The sequence below is a fragment of the Podarcis muralis genome, chromosome 6, assembly GCF_964188315.1.
Source record: "Podarcis muralis chromosome 6, rPodMur119.hap1.1, whole genome shotgun sequence".
Lineage (NCBI taxonomy): Eukaryota > Metazoa > Chordata > Lepidosauria > Squamata > Lacertidae > Podarcis > Podarcis muralis.
Window position 1 is genome coordinate 14131897 of NC_135660.1, and position 21767 is coordinate 14153663.

The 21767-nt window shown below is 48.5% G+C and overlaps 1 protein-coding gene across 1 annotated transcript in view; it reads left to right on the forward strand.

The window, feature by feature from the left end:
• Positions 1–21767, forward strand: part of SPATA16 (spermatogenesis associated 16) — a 165541-nt gene that overhangs the window by 9824 nt on the left and 133950 nt on the right. The window contains exon 2 of the mRNA XM_028731597.2: positions 7006–7627. Coding sequence (XP_028587430.2) covers positions 7034–7627 — 594 coding nt within the window. The 5' untranslated portion in view covers positions 7006–7033. The remainder of the gene's footprint in view (positions 1–7005; positions 7628–21767) is intronic.

Consider the following 21767-nt stretch of genomic DNA (forward strand, 5'->3'; position numbering starts at 1 on the left):
GCTTCCCTCAGCTGCGCCATTGTTGCTCCCTCCAGTTCACGGCTTAGCAGAGTTGGACACAGCGGGAAAACTATCACGTCCTTTGACAAACACACGCAGTCCGGTTTGTCTATTTACAGCTCTTTATTGAAACAGTTCAGCCATCGCTGCTGGCAGCCATTGCATAACATGCCTCTCTCTCAGACACACAGAGAGAAACTGAACGTAACTCCTCCCAGCTCCTCCCAGCTTCTAAAAGCTGATGTCAGAATGCTGTGGCATCATGGGTAAAACTTAACCTGTTAAGTTCCAAATTCCACAAGAAAGTCAAAAAAAGATAGTGATAAATTTGAATTTGCAATTGGGTATAACAGAGACAATACAGATATAGCAGCAGTTAAAAATATATGTTAAATCTTAATCCCTAAAATATAACCTAAAATAGGCAGACTCAGCCCTCCAGATGTTTTGAGACTACAATTCCCATCACCCCTGACCACTGGTTCTGTTAGTTAGGGATGATGGGAGTTGTAGACCCAAAACATCTGGAGGGCCGAGTTTGCCTATGCCTGGTCTATATAAGCACTTTAGGTGACACCGGAAGTCTTCAAAGGAAGCAGGCACCACACTCCAAACATGGATCATCCGCACATCTGCTTGTCTTGGGCCTAAAAAGCATGCGTCCAAGCGATTTTACCTCTGCCCCACCACGCCCCCCCAGAAAACACATTCTTTAGTGCTAAATCAAAATAAATGTTGATCCATGGAAAACCTGATCTGGTTCAGCACTAAACCATGGGTTTTTCTGGGGGAAAGTGCCAAGGCAAATGGAAGAGTACCTGGATGGGGCTGAGGTAAGGAAGGGCAGCAGCAAAGTTGGACCTCCATGTTGCACCAGCAGAGCCAATCCAGCATCCCTGCTGGTCCATCTGCGCAGCCAGACCATCACCCTGCCTTGCCCCAGGCCTGTCATGCTGTAGTGAGACCAGTACTAAGAGGACAGCTCCATACATCTGCTCCACCACCTCATCCATTGCTGGGAAAATCTGTTGGGAAGACGAAAGAGTCTGGTGGGCCAATCACAAAAAGAGGGCATCACAGGGTAAGAACAGGTACAAAAAAAGGGTAAAATAATTAAGAGAGTGGGAACTCTGCTGACCAAAAGTTAAAGGTAATAACAACAACAACAACAACAATTATTATTTATTATTTATACCTCACCCATCCAGCTAGGCTTCCCCAGCCACTCTGGGCAGCTCCCAACAAAATATTAAAAATACAATAAAACATCATACATAAAAAACTTCCCGGAACAGGGCTGCCTTCAGGTGTCTTCTAAAAGTCAGATAGTTGTTTATTTCCTTGACATCTGATGGGAGGGAGTTCCACAGGGCAGGCACCACTACCAAGAAAGTCCTCTGCCTGGTTCCCTGTAACTTCACTTCTCACAGTGAGGGAACCGCCAGAAGGCCCTCATAGCTGGACCTCAGGGTTATATCCAAAGTTAGTCATACTAAAACTACTGAAATGGATGGACTTAAGCACCGACCTAAGACTAATGGACTTTGAAGATGCCCAAACTCATAGGGAGATAAGTACTAAGAGGAAGACACGTTTGGCAAACCCTCACCGTGATCAACTCCCACCCGAAAACCTACCGTATGTCCCCACTGTGGAAGGACATGTGGATCCAGAATTGGCCTCCACAGTCATTTACAGACTCATTGTTAAAACTGTGTTCATGGAAGACAATCTTACTCGGCTATGAGTGATCACCGAAGAAGAAGATATTTGATGCCACTCAGTAGGATTCTGGTGATGCATCTCTTTGTCCCTTGTTACAACACATGGATCAGTGAAGGAAACAGTTTATTGGAAGAGTTGCCTAAAGGTGATTAGGCCGTGTTCATGGAAGACAATCTTACTCGGCTATGAGTGATTGCCAAAGAAAAGAAGAAGAAAGAAGGGGCTTAATAATAATAATAATAATAATAATAATAATAATAATAATAATAATTATACCCCGCCCTCCCCAGCCAAGACTGGGCTCAGGGCGGCTAACACCAAATATAAAAGCAAGATTAAAATACAACATTAAAACATTAAAATGCAGCCTCATTTCAGTGGAACTCAATCAAAAACTTTTTTGGGGATGAAAACGTCAAGTCTTCACCAAGGCTAACTATCCAGACTGGTCCTACATGGGCCAGAAAAAAGCCAGGGAAGTCCCCAAATAGGAGTTCCAACACAGAAGGAGAAAGGAAAAAAGAAAGAGGGGGAGGGAATCAAATTGATAAGACTGTTGGAAGGTTCAGAAAATGTCAGAAGCCCTCCTGTGGCACAGTGGGTCAGTGGGTCTGGCTGTTGACCGGAAGGTTGGTGGTTCAAGCCTGCCCAGGGACGCCCGTGCGCAGGATTCCTGCATTGCAGGGGGTTGGACTAGATGAACCTTGGGGTCCCTTCCAACTCTACATTTCTATGATTCTATAACTCGAGACAGATTAAAGGAAGCACCCAGCGGTGGAGAGACAAATTGTCCCCCCCCCTGCCCCCAGGGTACTATTCACCTGGCAGACTTAAGTGCATAGTCTCCAAGGTTGGTAGAGTTATTTTGACCCTAGAGACAAATAATCCCACTCTCTTTCCTCCCTTTCCGCTAAAAATTCAAGAATAATACATCCAAATTTGCTGCCCTTGCCAATCAGCTGCTTGAATCCGCCATCTCACTCTGCCTAATGGTAGGGCCAGCCCTGCTTAGTAATAACTTGTATTCTGTTACTACTAAATTGAGCGCCTAGCTAACACTTGTAAGAGCTGCATGACAGAATGTACAAAATTGAGAGTGGAGATCAATGTCTGAGTACCAGGGCAATTTTTTTTTTTTAATGGTGGGTCGTTTGGGCTCTGCTTCACATAGCTTCACGGCTTTGCTGCTAAAATTAACAGTCAAGGCTGCGAGGAGGCGTCCTCTCTCTCTCTCACACTCAAACAAAAAAAAAAAACAACCCCAGAACTCAATCAATTAAATTGATTGGCAGCAGGAATTAAGGCAAACAAATGTAAGCAGTTCTGGCGATGCAAAAGTAACAGACGAGATTCGTTTCCTCAAGATGTGATGATGGCTGATAGTGTAGATGCCTTTTTCCAACAACAACAAAAATAGACCCAAGGCTTTGTCAACCGTTGACTTAGCCCAGACGACTAATAATGGACTACCCAAGGCAGTGGGTGGGCAGGCAAGAGTGGGTGGGCAGAGGTGGGCTGTAGGCACACAGAGGAGGTGGAAGAGGAGGCAGCAGCAGCAATGGTATGTGCTATTTTTATTTTTTTTCCTCTAGTAGCAAAATGTCCTGGGCTGGCCCTGATCCTGAGATCGATGGGCCAATGAGTCTGACATGGCGTAGGGCAAAATCCAACATTCACATTTTTTCCCCAGTAAGTGCAGAATTGTTTTTCCAAAAAAAGAAAAAGAAAGAAAGAGCTTTAGGGGGGAGGAAGTATAAAGGTCATATTAGAAAGACTGCGACAGGGTCACTCTTGATAGCCCAATTTTACAGCAAGGCGATCAGAAGTGTCAGTGTGACTTAGCTGCAGGTGCTCTTTTAATGTGACCTGGTCTTTAGCAATAAGAAATGTACTGAAAGCAGAACCACACTTGTGATTGAATGAAATAGCGCGCGCGCACAAAACCGACAGGGCCAGCGTGCCAAATGTAGACTGGACAGGGAGGGAAGCTTTATAAAGGACTCCTTTCCCCCTTTAGATTTCAAACCCAACCCCCTCTTCTTCTCCCAAGTAAGAGTGGAATGTGCAAGGAGCTAAAATTACATTGTTTTAAAAGGCAGAAGTGTGACACGGTACCATTTTCTGTCCCTGCCCTGCCCCATTTAAAATGGGTCATTATTTTTTAGTTGGAATTTTTTTCCATTCTTGTCAGTTCTGCAACCTATCATTGTCCGCACCAACGACAACAAAAAGAGTTAATTCCAAAAAGAAAATACAAAGATCAGGATGCTTGATGGCATCAGCCAAATAAAGGCACTTTAGGGAACACACAAAGTCAATTTGGGAGAAATTGCTCTCTGCAAATACTGTTTGGTAGTCTTCCTTTTCATCCCTGCACTGCTATCTTCATTATGAACCTTTTAGGTTAAAAGGAAGATCCTTTCACTCACTGTTTATGACTAGAATTATGCTTTCAGCCGCAATGCACTTATGAGGAACGCAATTTTTCCAGCACACCTTTCCTGAAAGAATGGGCAGTTGGATCAAAATTGATCAGGGAAATATTTATCGGACCAAAGTAATGATTTGCTAGCAGTCGCTCCGTGAGACTGCCGAGTGATCAGTTTGTCCACACAAATTGCGCTTGGAAAACTCTAAATGCTCAAACTGCACCATGGGCCAGTGACTTAGGGGCAAAACTCCTCCTTTTCTTTCACATGGGGGTGGCACCACTGTGCATGGGGTCCATCCCCACATCGACTACCAATGAAACTTAAGCATGCCCATATTTCTTTTGGTACCAGGGCTGGACACCCAGACACTTGCTTTCTGTACAGAAGAGAGGAGCAAAGAATTTCTCTTTGTGAGCAAGCTTGGTGCCAGCTGAGGCAAATGGGTTTTGTTCCATTAAAGAGGGTGGCTGATGGGGGCAGGTGGTGTGGGAATGTTAAGGAAGGTAGGGAAGGATATATTGAATAAGTGAGTGATGTAGCAGAGCAAATTCCTCTCAATATAGCTGGAAGCTAGTTTGCAGATTCATTTGAATCTCTTAGTTAGGATTATTTCCTGGTGTCCCCTTTAATCCCTCTTAAAAGAATACAGACACGAGAGTCTTTCTGAGTAAAGTAACAAAAAGTTTACTCACATTTCAGTTCACGATATGAAAGCTTGTTAGTTACATAAACAAACAGTGTGAGTTGATCTCATATGGAGACTGGACTCACGTGCTGCTGGCTGAGAGCCAGCAGACAGCAAAATGACATCAAGACAACAAAATGGCTGCAGGAGAGCAGCATGACAGCAAAAGAACCGCAAACAAGACAAGAGGAAAAAGAAGAAGACTGCAAGTGAGAAAATGGCTGCATGACTCGGCTCTTTTAAGGAGTCAGCCAGAGCCACGCCCATCTCCCAGGTCACATGCAGGGGGAAGATGCTCCAGACCAGTGGAACAGGAAGTTACACTGACTGGATGTCCCCTTGCCTGTGCCACTCTAGGGAAATAAGGAATGTTGCATTTGACTGCACCAATGGATTACGTCCCACAGGTGGGTCATGCATGCCCCTTTTTGGTGCCCTACATCTTTTCCTGCTTCTTTTGTATTGGACTCCCCCTACCCCACAGCAGCCATTTTGTGACAGATGCCCAGGGCACACCACCAAAATTCCAAATGTGGCCACCATCCCCAGAAGGCTGACGAAACCTGGGCAACACCCAGCCAGAAGGAAGCACTGTTATGAGTCCTATTGATGTCCATGGGAAAGTTACATACCTGGGGGGGGGGGGAAATCCCACCCATTGAAACCAATAGGGCTTCTAGGTATTTTTGGCCAGGCCGTGCCCTGCATTAGACAGGAGTGAAAGATCAGTATTGCCTCTTTTTTAGCTCAGCCACACTGTGAGTTAAAGGTAAAGGGTAAAGGGACCCCTGACTATTAGGTCCAGTCGTGACCGACTCTAGGGTTGCGGCACTCATCTCGCTTTATTGGCCGAGGGAGCCGGCGTACAGCTTCCAGGTCATGTGGCCAGCATAACTAAGCCGCTTCCGGCAAACCAGAGCAGCTCACGGAAAAGCAGTTTACCTTCCCGCCGGAGCGGTATCTGTTTATCTACTTGCACTTTGACATGCTTTCGAACTGCTAGGTTGGCAGGAGCAGGGACCGAACAATGGGAGCTCACCCCGTCGCGGGGATTCGAACCGCCAACCTTATGATCGGCAAGTCCTAGGCTCTGTGGTTTAACCCACTGCGCCACCCGCGTCCCTGTGAGTTAGGTGTCTGTTATTCCCCTCCCAGAGGTTGTGAACTGATCACCTTTTCCAATTTGACCTTGGAGCCCTCCATATAGCATTGGATGGGACCCTGAGGATCCTCTATTCCAACCCCCTGCAATACAGGAATGAATATGTAGCCATCCCATATGGGGATCAAACCTGCAACCCTGGTGTTATCAGCACCATGCTCTCACTGACTGAGCTATCCAGGCTACTGAGCCATCACCCCTGATCACTGGACATGCTTCTTGAATCTGATTAGAAGAAACCACATTGGCTAGCCCTGTCTTAGCTGTTAGATTACACTCCCCTTCTTATGCCATCCTGGTAATTTTTGAAAAGGAGATTTAAGTGGGTGTATCAAACACCACCATAACTTCACTGCCCACCTTTCTCTTTCTTTCTCTCTCTATGTATCCCGCCCTTTCTCCTGGAGCCTCATAATAGCATAAAATGGGGTTAGCGTATTTTCTCCCTGCAACAACCTGGCGAGGTAGGTTGCTATTTACCTACAGCATTTCATTTATGAATCGCTTCCCACGAAGGACCTTGAGGGCAGGCTGAAAGAAGGTCACACAGCAAGCTATGTCGGGCTTTGAACCCACTTCTCCTCATTGCAAGTCCAACAAGCCACTTACTGCACCCCCTGAAAACCGCACCCCTTGGCCAGCGTGTGAACTGTAAGCCAACAGGGTTCCAAAAGGAAGAGTCTTGGCAGAGCCCAGGAGTGGGTAGGTCAGTACTGAATCAGAAGTCAAAATACCATTTTTACAATACGTGTTAAATAACAGCTATGGAGGCAACTCGGCTTATTTTCAATGGAGGGTATAATTCCAAAGTCTTTCAAAAGAAAGAGAAGGGAGGGGGGACTCTGCTCTTTGCTAACCATAGCTGATTGTTGACTTCAAATGGTGCCAGCTGTGGGCAAATTGAATAAAACATTTGCTCTGCATCCTTTATTTGCAAAGCTCAGAACTGTAAACTTCCCCACCTCTTCTGCCTTCTCCCTCCCCCCTCGAACCACCCTCAGGAGTTGGAGTCTAGCTTTTCTGTGAGTCATGGAGCCGGCAAACAGCACACGCTTTGAGAACATCGCACGCGAAATGTGCCGAAAGGAGGAGCTGAGAGGAACGGCGTACCGGCTGAATGACGTTCCGGAAGCTTTGCAAGAGGTTAGAAGTAGCTCGGGGGCAGCGGTTGTGGAAAACGCGATGGAGAAGCTGAAAGCCGGGAAGAGCAATGTCAGGGAGAAACAAGGTCACGATCTGGACAGGTTGGTCCTGAAACGGAAGTCGGAAAGCAACGATAAGCCAGGCGTGAGGAAGGAACAACGCTTGATGGAGCCAGAGAACCAGGCCCTCCCTGTGCTGCTGCCCCACATCCCCCTAAAAAGCCTGATGGAGGTTGAAATGAAGTTGGTGTACACAGATGAGGAAGACGTCACCTATGAGTTTCTGGCAGCTCAAGCGGCCCCAACCAACACTCCGGCCAAATGCACAGGGTCTGCAAATGTAGATTCCCCAAGGCTGCCTGGCATGAGCAGGCAACCACAGATGGACAAGTGGCTTCAGGTGTCCTTAAAAGATGCCAGCACTTGCTACAGGCAGAAGAAGTATGCTGTGGCAGCGGGACAGTTCAGAACAGCCCTCGAGGTAGGCAGGGGCCCCGAGGGGACTTGGGTGAGGTAATGGGGAGAGCGCAAGCGTTAGGTAGCCATGACAAGGGCACTTGGAGGAATGGTGGCCACTAAAGCCCTGACTTAGCTTCACCAGAATCCTTAAGGACACCCTAGATCAGGGATTCCCAATCTTGGGCCTCTGGTTGTTTGGGGACTACAATTCCCATCATCCCTGACAACTAGCTAGGGAGGATGGGAGTTGTAGTCCAACTACATCTGGAAACCCAAGTTTGGTGAACCCCGCCCTAGTTTATGGTGTAAAGGAGAAGCTCCTTTTCAGAGAGTCATTCATGGAGAACGTGGATGGGGAACCTCAGGCCCAGGGCTCAAAGGCAGGCCTCAGGCCACAAACACTCACAGAGGAAACACCTTCCTTTGGAATGGCTGGAATGTGTCCTTGGAAGGTGATAGTGGCTCTAGGTTGCCTGGAAGAAGGATCAGTGTGTGGAGAAATCACTGCCTTTTGTATACCATCTATTTAAGTAGGCTTTCCCTTGCGCATAAGATTCACCACACTGCTCTGTTTTATTATTTATAGATATTTAATCGAACGTTTTATCAATCCATTCTCTGTTTTTACTCATGTATTTCTTTGCATGCTTGGTTATAATGCAGCACATGGATTGTTCTTTTCATTCATTTCACTTATTATACTTCTACGCCGCTTTTCACTCACACGAGTCGCAAAGCGGCACACGTACAATAAATAATAACACAGTATTTCACAAGTGCAGCATAAATCATATAAAATGGTCAACAAATCATCCGCAAAACAACCACTTTCTATAACCCTATTAAGAAAGCAACTTAGAAAACAGATTAAGCAGGACAACCACAAGAAAAGTCTTATTATTATATAAAAAAATCACAAATCATTACAGCACTCGGTGCTTTTTCTCTTAAAAAGAATGTTCAGGGGTACTCTCATGTTCCTACTCATATTGAAATACTGCCCCTCAGTGAGGCCAATCTTAGATTCACAAAATGTTTAGGGGTATGCGTACCCCACCCCACCCCCACCCCAAAAAAGCACTGTCAGCACTCATAATCCACAAAGCAATATTAGCAACATTAACAACCAAAGAACCAAAGACAAGTTAAGCACTGCTGAATCCACACACTCCCTCCCAACCCCATGACTCTGAGTCCTCCACTCAGTTCATCAAAAGACACATTCACGTAATGACTGTCTGTGGCAACATTCCTTCTGAAAGCTCCTGGGGCTCTGGAGGGTGGAGGGTGGAGCGAGGCAGGCGGAACAAGCCCTTGCCTGGTGGCCAGCAGAGAGTCCCATTCCCCTCACTTTTTCATTTTCCTAACGTTCTTGCAGGCTTTTATGCAGATCGCTTAGGGATTTCGTATATTAAGTGGTATATAAATACTGGGATCATTGTTACTGTAAATAAATAAATAATAATAATAATAATAATAATAATAATAATAATAATAATAATAATAATTCATTATTTATACCCTGCCCATCTGGCTGGCTTTCCCCACCCACTCTGGGCAGCTCCCAACAGAATATATGTATATATACAGAGAGAGTGTGTGTGTGGTACCTCAGGTTAAGAACTTAATTCATTCTGGAGGTCTGTTCTTAACCTGAAACTGTTCTTAACCTGAGGTAACACTTTAGCTAATGGGGCCTCCCGCTGCTGCCGTGTCGCCAAAACACGATTTCTGTTCTCATCCTGAAGCAAAGTTCTTAACCCGAGGTATTATTTCTGGGTTAGCGGAGTCTGTAACCTGAAGCGCCTGTAACCAGAGGTACCACTGTGTGTGTGTGTGTGTGTGTGTGAGAGAGAGAGAGAGAGAGAGAGAGAGAGAGAGAGAGAGAGACAAAACCTCAAACATTAAAAACTTCCCTAAACAGGGCTGCCTTCAAATGTCTTCTAAAAGTCAGATAGTTGTTTGCTTCCTTGACATCTGATGGGAGGGTGTTCCACAGGGTGCCTGGTTCCCTGTAACCTCACTTCTTACAGTGAAGGAACCGCCAGAAGGCCCACAGCACTGGACCTCAGCGTCTGGGCAGAACGATGGGGGTGGAGACGCTCCTTCAGGTATACTGGACCGAGGCCGTTTAGGGCTTTAAAGGTCAGCACCAACACTTTGAATTGTGCTCGGAAACGTGCTGGGAACCAATGTAGGTCTTTCATGACCAGTGTTAATATGGTCTTGGCTGAGCCTTGAAACTTCCTGGCATCTAGTACAACTGTTCAGTGAGCTTTTCATCTCTTCCAAGATTACGAGCCTTGCATTCCACCTTTGCCCAAAATGACTGCCACCGGACCCACTGGGATATAACCCCACAGCTCAGCAGGGAAGAGAGAAAACGATAGCATCTGCTGGAGGGACCACCACAGAAGTGGAGCATTTACACCTACCAGGTGCGCGCTGACGGGAAGCCGCGGCTACTGGCATTTACAGGAAAGCCATCGTAATGCTCTGCCCTGATTTCTTTGGTGCTGCCAATCTGATCTAATTATATTGGAAATCCCTTCTATCGTAGCGCTGTAACTCCCACTGTGCTGTGGCTCATAATAATCACATAATGGGCCAGGATTTAGGCATAATCAGATTTTCGCTTCCCTGTCATGTTTCCATAACGCTGCTATAAAACTGACATAAGCGGCCAAAAGTGGAGAAAAGAAAACAGAAAAGCAGCACCCATTATTTAAGCATCTTTATCAGATGGGTGTGTGGCAGCTCTGAACCCCCCACCCTACCCTGCCACACACACACACACACCAAATATATATATATGATGAAAAATAAGAGAAATTGGATTACCACTGCTGGGAACTGTTTGCTCATGTGCAGCTACAGCCATAATGATGGCACCAAGATCTCTTAATCATCAGCGGGTGGCTAGTTAAAGTTGCAGAGCGGTTGAAGCTGGAGGCTGCATCAAAAGAAGGGTCACCAAGATGATGTGCACTGATGGAAATGTCACTGTGCAGTTGTCCCCTCTGTTTTGTAATTATTATTATTATTATTTATTTGTACCCCGCCCATCTGGCTGGGTTTCCCCAGCCACTCTGGGCGGCTTCCACAAACACCAAAAATACACTAATATGTCACACATTAAAAACTTCCCTGAACAGGGCTGCCTTCAGATGTCTGCTAAATGTCAGGTAGTTATTTATCTCTTTGACATCTGGTGGGAGGGCGTTCCACAGGGCGGGCGCCACTACCGAGAAGGCCCTCTGCCTGGTTCCCTGTAGCTTTGCTTCTCGCAATAAGGGAATCGCCAGAAGTCCCTTGGCGCTGGACCTCAGCGTCCGGGCAGAACGATGGGGGTGGATACTGGGCCGAGGCCGTTTCAACACACACACACACACCCCAGTCCATTTACCCGGAAATTAGGGCACACATTCGGGTCTGGATATGGGAAGCTGCCTTGTACCAAGTCAGACCTTCTGTGTTCAAAGCAGATACTCTGCCACTGAACCACATCCCACAAAAATAGTAGCATCTTGACCTCACAGGGACCAGCCAGTTGCCTATGGGAGGCCTACAAGCAGGACCTGAGTGCAGCAAAGCTCTCCGTGCTTCTTCTTCCCAGCAACGGGTATTCAGAGGCATTTTCATCTGGAGGAGGGTTCAGTTCACCTGCTGTCTGAAGGGACACAGCCCAGACAGGATGGTTAGTTGGTTGTTTTTTAAATCCTGCTTTTTATCCTTCCTTTCAGACGGCTCCTGAGTTAGTAAGTTGCTTTTTTTATCCGGCTTTTCAATTACAGTGGTACCTTGGTCTAAGAACGGAACAGTCCTGTTTAAGAATGTTTCTATTTACGAACTCTGCAAAACCGGAAATAGTGTCCCGGTTTGCAAACTTTACCTCGGTCTAAGAACGGAATCCGAATGGTGGAAGGGCACCAGCAGCGGGAGGCCTCATTAGGGAAAGCGCACCTCGGTTTAAGAACAGTTTCAGTTTAAGAACGGACTTCCAGAACCAATTAAGTTCGTAAACCGAGGTACCACTGTACCGAAACGGCTCACATCAATAAGGGCGAGAGGGAGGCCCTGATAGCAGGCTTACGGTCTGACAAGACAGGATGCGGAAAGGAAGGGGAGTGGGAAGGAGGGGCAAAAGAGGAAGAAGAGATCAGTACTTTAATTTCAGGACAAAGCGCTAAACCCAGAGCATTTGCATCCATTTCGGGCCACGCTGATTTTCTCAGAACCTTGCTTAGATAGCAGTTGGTGGCTCTTGTTCCTTGGCCAACGGTTGGGACCAGAGTTTTCTTTCACCCTTGATTCTGCAGTCCCAAGGCAGTTGGAACAGAGTGTTCTTTCCAGCAGTGAGCAGAGGAGGAAGCGAGCCCCTTCTAGATTCTCCTCCTTTGGCCGATGGATCGGGCCAAGCTGGTCATCCTCCTTGGCTTGATGTTCTTTCTCCTCAATTAGAATTTGACCCTGGTGTGCAATGTGTGAAGAGAGTCAGTGTGGTGTAGTGGTTAAGAGCGGTAGACTCGTAATCTGGTGAACAGGGTTCGATTCCCCGCTCCTCCACCTGCAGCTGCTGGGTGACCTTGGGCCAGTCACACTTCTCTAAAGTCTCTCAGCCCCACTCACCTCACAGAGTGTTTGTTGTGGGGGAGGAAGGGAAAGGAGAATGTTAGCCGCTTTGAGACTCCTTCGGGTAGTGATAAAGCGGAATATCAAATCCAAACTATTCTTCTTCTTCTTCCATTTGTCCCCCCCTCCCTGCAAGTGGCGGTCACCAAAGTGGAGAAAAGCAACAGCAAACCAGTTGCATTGCAGAGTTTGGCTGCAGCCGCGCAGCTCTCATATCATCAGGTTCCTGCCTTCGCAGGTAGCAATCGTTGACCTTTGCCGTGCACATATAAATACTCCCCATTTTTCTAAGTTTACAAAAAAAAACCCCACCAACCAGCCCATCTAGCATTTTTGGCGTGCCTGCCAGCTGAAGTGTGCAGGCTGCAAACAAGCCTCTTCTGACATCTAGCCCTCTTTTTTCCCCAGCATTTGACAATTAATCCCACAGGGAGGCGACATTTCGAAAAGCCCTTGTGGTTTTCTAGCACATTTAAAAGCCTATCCAGCCTGCTGGGGACTTGGCATTTACAGCTGTATGGCCAGATTCTTCTATGTATCGCAGCCCACAAAGTGATGCCATAAAGTGTAAATAAGTGCAGCACTAGGCCCCAGGCTGCAGCGAGACCCCATTTCCTCACCATGTCCGTACCTCCCCCCCATGTGTGGCTGGCGCATTTTGCACAGGGCAGCAAAATGCAACATAATGGACAGGAGCCAGCGAGAGGAACAGGGCTCCAGAACAGCAGGCGGAGGAAGCAATTTGGCTTGGGCCTACCTGAATTTTCTTTCGGTGGCAGTGACCCAGAAGGGATTCTTTTTGCACGGAGGAGGAGGGTTTGAGTCCAGTTTAGAAAGGAAAAATGTGTAGGACTTGCGAAACAGCAGCAGCAGCAACAAAACCAAGCGCCACCATCTCTGACCCAAGTGGGCTTCTAATTGCTTTCAGAAGTGGATCTTGAATTCAGTTGATTTGGAGCCAGAATGGAGGCCACCGGACCCCTGATGTCACCAAGCAATGTGATGGGGTCTGATTCCTCCCACAATATGCTCCTCATCATCTGCAGGCTTGAGGACATCCTGGGCAAAGCGCCCTCTGTGCCCCTTCCCAGACCACTCATAGGCTGCCTTGCCAGACACTGGTGGGTTGGCACTCTGCTTCTGAACCTCAGTCTGGGAAATAATTGTCATTTTTCTAAAAGCAGCCAGCCAGAGAGCCAGAACTGGCAGTGCTTCTCGGCTGTCCCTGCTCTTCTAGTGGCTCCTCCAAGCCACAGCCTAGACTCCCTCTCCCTCTCTGTGGGCCAGGGCAGCTGGCAGCCTGCAATGGAAGCAAACTACCTCTGCCTGGTTCCTCAGCTTGCTTTCCCTGTTGCCACCCACCCAAGCACTCCCTTCCCCTCCATGCCTGGCTTGGCCCACGACCAGACTCAGCTCTAGCAATGTTCCGGCATCCTCCTCCATTTGTTCACTGCTTCTGGGCCCCAACCCGATATACCAATGGGGGAAAGACCCACAAGCACTGGAAATAAGAACGCCAGTGACCACAGCATCACCCGTAGGTGCCTCACATCACTTCTTTACAGAGCTGAACAGTTCAAGGACACTGGCCTCAGACCCCAAGCCTCCCGGGGCCCCAGCATTTGCCTGGCCATGCCAGGTGCTGTCACAAGAGCTGTTTAGTCCATATCTCCTCTCACACTCTCCCACCCACTGAGGAGCCAGGTTTAGGAGTAGGTCAGCAATAAGGAATACCTGGTGTCGACAAAGGTAACTCTTTATTCAAAGAAACCAAAACAGCTCAGGCCTAGTGGGAACAGCAACTTTTCCTGGTAGGCCTTGCCCCAGTGAGGTAGTTGCCAGGTCCCTGCCTTCCCTCCACTCTCTAAGTCTCCTCCTTCCCTGGATCCTTCTCAAGTCATCTGAGACTTTGTCACCTTGTCCGTCTCTGCTCCACCCTCTTCATACCTCTTCTGGTTCTGGGAGACCAAGGGGAGAGGAGCTGGTCACAGCAGGAGACCACCTGGCTTCTTCAGCCGCCTGCCTCATCTCTGTTGCTTGGGCCCCCTCTGCTGCTGCCTCTGATTCTTGACTGCTCTCTGCCCCAGCCTCTTCCTGCTCACTAAACCCTGTTACCTCTTCAGCTTCTTACACCTCCTGCTCCCATTCTCCTCCCTCTTCTCCCTCTGACGACACATCGTCATCCCACCACCAATCTCCTGGCTCTAAGTCTTCTTCCCTTGAGGGTTTCCTAGCTGATGCCTCCCATCCCTCCTCTGCAACCAGCTAGTCCATGACAGCTGATGGGCACTGGTGGCAGTGGAAGATCTCTCCTCCTTACATTAAGTGCAAATCGACATTAAAAATGCACTTGGGGCTGGGGGTATAGCTTCCTCTACCACTGATGGGGCCAACAGCCACATAAGAGGGTGGGAGAGAAGGTAGGAAGATATGGGGAAGAGGCTTCAAGGAACGTGCATTGGTGGGTTTTAAGGGCAGGAGAAGCAGAATCCTTCTCCAGATGAGCCAAATAAGAGATATATGTATTTTAAGGCAAGCATTATGATGACCCCACCCAACCCTGGAAAATACACGTCGCTATATGCAATGCAGCTCAACGTAAACCTGTTTGCATTTCTGTCACCCACCTAGCTCTAGGCCAGTGTTCTTCAACCTCAGACTACAACACCCACCATCCCTGACCAATGGTGATGGGTGAGGGTAATGGGAGTTGTAGTCCAACTGGGGACCCAAATTCAAGGGACACTGCTGTAAGCAATGGTGGCAAGAGCAGAGAATATTAAGTGGGAGGACTCACTGCCCTTTTATTTGGCGCCATCCCTTGCTTAGGGACGTGGGTGGCGCTGTGGTCTAAACCACAGAGCCTAGGGCTTGCTGATCAGAAGGTAGGCGGTTCGAATCCCCACGACGGGGTGAGCTCCCGTTGCTCGGTCCATGCTCCTGCCAACCTAGCAGTTCAAAAGCACGTGAAGTGCAAGTAGATAAATAGGTACCGCTCCGGCAGGAAGGTAAACAGCGTTTCCATGCGCTGCTCTGGTTCGCCAGAAGTAGCTTAGTCATGCTGGCCTCATGACCTGGAAGCTGTACGCCGGCTCCCTCGGCCTATAGAGCGAGATGAGCGCAGCAACCCCAGAGTCATCCGCGACTGGACCCAATGGTCAGGGGTACCTTTACCTTTATCCCTTGCTTGGTTTGGGGACAACGTCGGTGTCTTTATGATATCCACCCCCATCTCTTTGCCAGGCCTGGCATTATCTGCTCTCCTGTGAGAGCTATAAGAATGTAACATGGTTAATGGAACTGTGGTTGCCTAGAGCAGGTTCCCTGGGGGGAGCTGTTTCCAGGTGAGCAGCTCTAAGCCCCATTCTCGAGACAAAGCTTTTATTCTCAAGAAAACTTTGTTGCAGGCTGAAGATACATGAAAGTTCTAAGGGCAACATGCCCAGGGCTGACCTGGACCATTTTATATCCTCTTACACCAAACAGTCAGACATCTATCCATTGACCCGTATTGCTAGTTACTTGGGGGGCGGGGAGGGGACAGGATCTCCAAGCACCTGGATTTCCTATCATCCCGCCTTCCCCGTTGTGCTGTTTCTTGATTTTCCATACGTTCCTCCATTCACATCCCAGGGCTCAGGTACTCCACTTCAGCAAGCCCTTTACATTTGATTTGCAAAGTCACTTGCAGTCATTCTCATTATCGTAGGATCTCTGCTGTTTAAAAACGGCTTAAAAGGTGCGTTTTGTCTTCCTGGGTAATGCAGTGCTCCCCAGAGGCTGTGAAATGGCCTACTTTTTGTGTGTGTTTATCAAACCATGCTCTTCGTCTGAGGACCAAAATGTAATTAGCGACTGTAATTTATCCCGAGAGAGCGAATATTTCCTCAGCACCTAACCCCGAGAGAGCAGGCTACAGCATTCCTCGTGCAGGAATTTCGCATCGCTCTAAAATGCTCGAGTTCTTCCTCTGTAGTCTAATATTGATTACCTTTAACTCTCACTGCCAAAGGATAACTGCTAGCAGGGTGCACAGAGGCCCAGAATTCTGTCTTAAGCTGTGTGGTGGGAATGAATTGGGTATGTTCCAAAACTGGTGGGTGGGTGGGTGGGTGGGTGTGGGTGTGTGGGTGTGGGTGTGGTATAGGATTTGGGAAAGTCTTCTTGAACTACATTGCCATGCACTGAAATATGTAGTGCCTGGTGTCCATTTGGCACTGGCAAGGCAGAAAAGTAGAGGGGCCAACCATAGCTGGAAGCTGAGCCAATGACAGCATACCCTCCAACATTTCTCTGATGAAAATAGGGGTGTTCTATTCCACACTGGTTGGCTTCCAACATACAGTGGTACCTCGGGTTAAGTACTTAATTCGTTCCGGAGGTCCGTACTTAACCTGAAACTGTTCTTAACCTGAAGCACCACTTTAGCTAATGGGGCCTCCTGCTGCCACTGCGCCGCCGGAGCACGATTTCTGTTCTCATCCTGAATGAAGCAAAGTTCTTAACCTGAAGCACTATTTCTGGGTTAACAGAGTCTGTAACCTGAAGCGTATGTAACCCGAGGTACCACTGTACATAAAAACATCATAAGACTTTAAACATTTAAAAACTTCTCTATACAGGGCTGCCTTCAGATGTCTTCTAAAAGTTGTATCTTATCTCCTTGGCTTGGGGGTCACATAACTCCACACCCTCCAACATTTCTCTGATGAAAATAGGGACGTCCTAAGGGAAAGCAGGACATTCTGGGATCAAATCAGAAACCGGGATGGCTTCTGTAAATCCAGGACTGGCCCTGGAAAATTGGGACTCGTGGAGGGTCTGTGACAGGCGGAGCCGATTCATTCAAGTTTTGCTCCATCCAAATCTCTACTGAGTTCTGCAAAGGCAACACTGAGAATGAGGAGGTATCTGGAAAATATAAGTGAAGGACAGATAACACTAGTGGGGTTTAAAAGAGCTCTGTGAAAAAGGTAGGAATATTGTCAAAAGAGAAATGGAAGAAAGGAGTCAAACAATGTCAATATAAAGTAGGAAATGCATAATTTCTTTAAAAAAGGTTACGGATGATTTGTGGAGAGGCTGAAGGAAGTCCTAAAGAAAGAAATTCGTGATAACAAGATGTAGATCTTTTTTATTTCTGTTTGTTATGGTGTAAATTAATAAAAATCATGTATGCAGAGAATGAGGAGGAGGAACAGAACAGGCAGCGCCACTGCCCTGAGTTGGTTGTAATAACGCTGCCATATGGAGGTTGGCTGAGGGCAGACTGAGACTGATGCGCCATTTGCCCAAATGAACCAGCCTCTGCTGGTACTGGAGAAGGCATGTGGTGACTGACTGGTCACCCTGGCATTTTCCGCTTTCTATATGGAAGTGAGAGCTGGACCATAAAGAAGGCTGATCGCCGAAGAATTGATGCTTTTGAATTATGGTGCTGGAGGAGACTCTTGAGAGTCCCATGGACTGCAAGAAGATCAAACCTATCCATTCTGAAGGAAATCAGCCCCGAGTGCTCACTGGAAGGACAGATCCTAAAGCTGAGGCTCCAATACTTTGGCCACCTCGTGAGAAGAGAAGACTCCCTGGAAAAGACCCTGATGTTGGGAAAGATGGAGGGCACAAAGAGAAGGGGACGACAGAGGACGAGATGGTTGGATAGTGTCCTCGAAGCTACCAGCATGAGTTTGACCAAACTGCGGGAGGCAGTGGAGGACAGGAGTGCCTGGCGTGCTCTGGTCCATGGGGTCATGAAGAGTCGGACATGACTAAACGACTAACCAACAACAACATAATACAGTGGAGATTTTTCAGGAGCGGGGTCTTTTCAACAGGGGCACCAAAATCCCTCCTTGAGGAAAATCTTCTCCACCCTCGCTCGGTTGAGGCTGAAGTGAATGTTGCTTTAGCAGAGGGCCCCTTGAATTCAAGGGGAAGTTCTGCTCGCAGCTGCTGCTAATTTGCTGTTGCAGCCATTCTTTTATTGAGTAGCTGGGTTTTTCATATTGTGAGCCACCTTGGACAGCTTAATTTACTCTGTCCACCAGGATATAAATACTTTAATTGATTGATAAGTGCTTAGGATTCCAATTTTAGCTGGCATTTGACAGTAGTCCTCCTTTTAATTTGAAACCGCTTGGCTATAATTACCCAGTTGGTCCTTGCAGTCCTCCTCCGACGTAGCTTAAAAGTCCCCCCATATGGTGTGGTTGCCGCTTCTCTGCGGCTGCTTCCCACACTTAACTCTCTGGTAACGCACATAATGGGGAGGGGAGGTTTATTACAGTACATGGATTGTTTCTCAGACTCGCTACTAATTTTTGTACTCTTCATTATCCTTTAAAATGGTGGTTGTTTCTTTGCTGCGCTGTAGAAAGATGGAGGGCACAAGGAGAAGGGGACGACAGAGGATGAGATGGTTGGATGGTGTTCTTGAAGCTACCAGCATGAGTTTGATCAAACTGCGGGAGGCAGTGGAGGACAGAAGTGCCTGGCGTGCTCTGGTCCATGGGGTCACGAAGAGTCGGACACGACTAAACGACTAAACAACAACAACAACAAATCAGATGTTACCAAAGAAGGGAAATGTCTGTGTCAGGGAACTGCCATCGGAAGGACAGGAGGTGCAAAGGCTCCCTCAGGTTGAAAGAGACGGAGCAGCTGAAGAGGGAACCAGTAGGGGGCGAGCAGGAACTTCCAGGGAAAGTGAGTCGGAGGGGTGGCTCAGAGACGTTTCCAGCGAAAACAGTGGAGAGGTCTCAGGACCTCCTATAGGGACACCCACGCCTCGCCGGAAACTGTCACGCAGAGAGTCCAGAAGACGTGTTTCCGTGAAAGAGCTTTTATGTTGGAAACGTTTCCGAAAGCAACCACTTTCGGATTCTACTAGCGATTGACGCAGCCATGCCGGAGGGGCTCCGTCACAGGCAGAGGTTTGAAAACCTGATCAAACTCTGAGGGACTTGCATTTTACGCACAAGCAGCTCATCATCCCACCACAGCAATCCGAAAGTCACTGAAAGCCAGCTTGTGCAAGCAGCGGCATCATGAGCGACCCAGCCGGAACCGGAGGAGCAGGAGCAGCTGGAGGAGGTCCAAGCCTGGAAGAAAGGTACAGGGCGTTGGAGATCCAGCTGGCCATGCAAACGGCGAGGCTTGAGGAGAGGAGGGCTCAGGATGCAGAAAAGGGAAAGGAGAAAACCACCTCGATAGCCAGAAAGGTGCCAGGATTGGTGCAGAAATTCGGGGGAGATCCCAGAAACTATCATGCCTTTAGAACTGAGATGCAATACGCTCTCAACCTGCAGTATGATGACTTCCCCGACGAGGAATCGCGAGTGGCTTTTGTAATTGGCCATCTCGAAGGGGGGGCGAAGGATTGGGTTCGACCCCTGATGGCAGTGAATAATGAGATACTAAAGGACACGAGGAAGTTTTTTCGTGCCATGGACCTGATGTTTTCCAGTGACATTGAGCAGGGGGTGGTACGAAGGCAGTTAATGGCTTGCAAACAGGGGAGCCGATCTGTCCGTGAGTACTGGACTGAGTTTACTATGCTGATTCATAAATTGGGGTGGGACCTATCAGCGGAACCCATCCAAATGCTTTTTGAAGAGGGGCTTTCTTCGGCCGTTAAAGATGAACTTTCCCGGGGGCCAAGGGCGGAGTCTATGGACCAGCTGACCAAATCCGCGCTGGCCATAGGAGCGCGCCAGGAAGCGAGAGCTTTGGAAAGGCGGGAAGGGAAAGGAGAACGTTGGAGGGAACTGCGCATTCCGGACATTCCAGAGCCACCTTTCCCGCCGGCAGAGCCGATGGAAGTTGGAACAGCGCGGGCGCGCGCAGTTTCAAATCCCAGTGAAGGGCGGAAGAAGGAGGGAAAGAGCGCCAAGAAATGTTATCTCTGCCAACAGCCAGGGCACTTTGCCAGAGTCTGCCCACAAAGAAAGGAATGGCAAGGGATGGCAGGAGCTGTGGGGGAAAGGGAGGAGGAAAACAAGGAGCAAGTAAAAGCCAACGCCTGGCTGCCACCGTCGGGGCACAGCAGCCAGGCCAAAGAGCAGTGAAAGTGCCCACGCCAGAACCACCCAGACCTGCTTTAGTGATAGAAGTGTCACTAGAGCTGCCAAATGGACACCCCCTACAGGTCAAGGCGCTTTTGGATTCAGGCAGCTCCTGTAATTTTATGAGTAAGGAGTTTGCAGCTGAGCACCAGATACAGACCATCCCTTTAAGTAATCCCTTGCAGGTGACCACGATTGATGGCAGAGAGCTGTTGGGAGGAGAAGTTAGCCAACAGACTGTCCCGATGATAATGAGGGTGGCAAGGCACACCGAACGGATAGCGTTTAATGTGGCCACCTTGGGAGGAGCTCCCATCATCTTGGGGATGAGCTGGCTGGCGCTACACGATCCGCTAGTGGGCTGGCATCAGAGGGTGGTCTCCTTTGGGTCAGCGCATTGCCTAGAACACTGCAAGCAGGGGAAGGTTCAGGGCGGAGACAGAGTCACCCTAGCCGGGATGGAAGTAATGGGCAGAGGGAAGGTGCCCCCGCAATACGCAGATCTGAGCAACGTATTCAGCGAAAGGGAAGCAGACAAACTGCCGCCGCATAGACCCTTTGACTGTCAAATCAACCTACTCCCTGGGGCCCAACTCCCAGTGGGCAAGCTGTACGCCATGTCCGACAGGGAGATGCAGGAGCTGAGGGAGTTCATTGACAAAAACCTGAAGCGAGGTTTCATCAGAGAGTCCCGAGCGGTGGGGGGCAGCCCAGTGTTTTTTGTGGACAAAAAAAACACAGATAAGCCGAGACTTGTGTGTGACTTCAGGGCCTTGAATGCAGTGTCGGAACCCCTGGCTTTCCCTATGCCCCGAATTGATGACATTTTGACCAGGGTAAGGAAGGGAAAGATTTTTACAAAGCTGGACCTGCGGGGGGCGTACAATCTGATACGCATAAGGAAGGGAGATGAATGGAAGACCACCATGTTCACCCCTTTGGGAGCCTTTGAATACCTCGTTATGCCCTTCGGTCTACAAGGAGGCTCCGCGTGCTTTCAAGCGTTTATTAACCACGTTCTGGGGCCTTTGCTCTACAAGAACTGTGTGGCCTTTTTAGACGACGTGTGGGTGTATTCGGAGGATGAGGAGCAGCATGTGAGGGACGTTCGAGAAGTGTTGGGCAGGCTGCAAGCCAACCAGCTGTGGGTGAAACTGGAGAAGTGCCAGTTTCATACCAAGGAGGTGGAATTCCTGGGGTACCGCTTGTCAGACAAGGGATTGGCCATGGATCCAGGCAAGGTCCAAGCGGTACTGGAATGGAAGACACCGAAGACCAAGAAGGATGTGCAAAGATTCTTGGGGTTTGGGAACTTTTATCGGAAGTTCATCAAGAACTTTGCCCACTTGACGGCGCCCATCACCGACTGCCTCAGCAGCAAGAAGAAATTTGTTTGGACGGCGGAGGCGGAGCGAGCATTTGAAGAACTGAAAAGGGCTTTCGCCTCGGAAGAACAACTTCTGCATG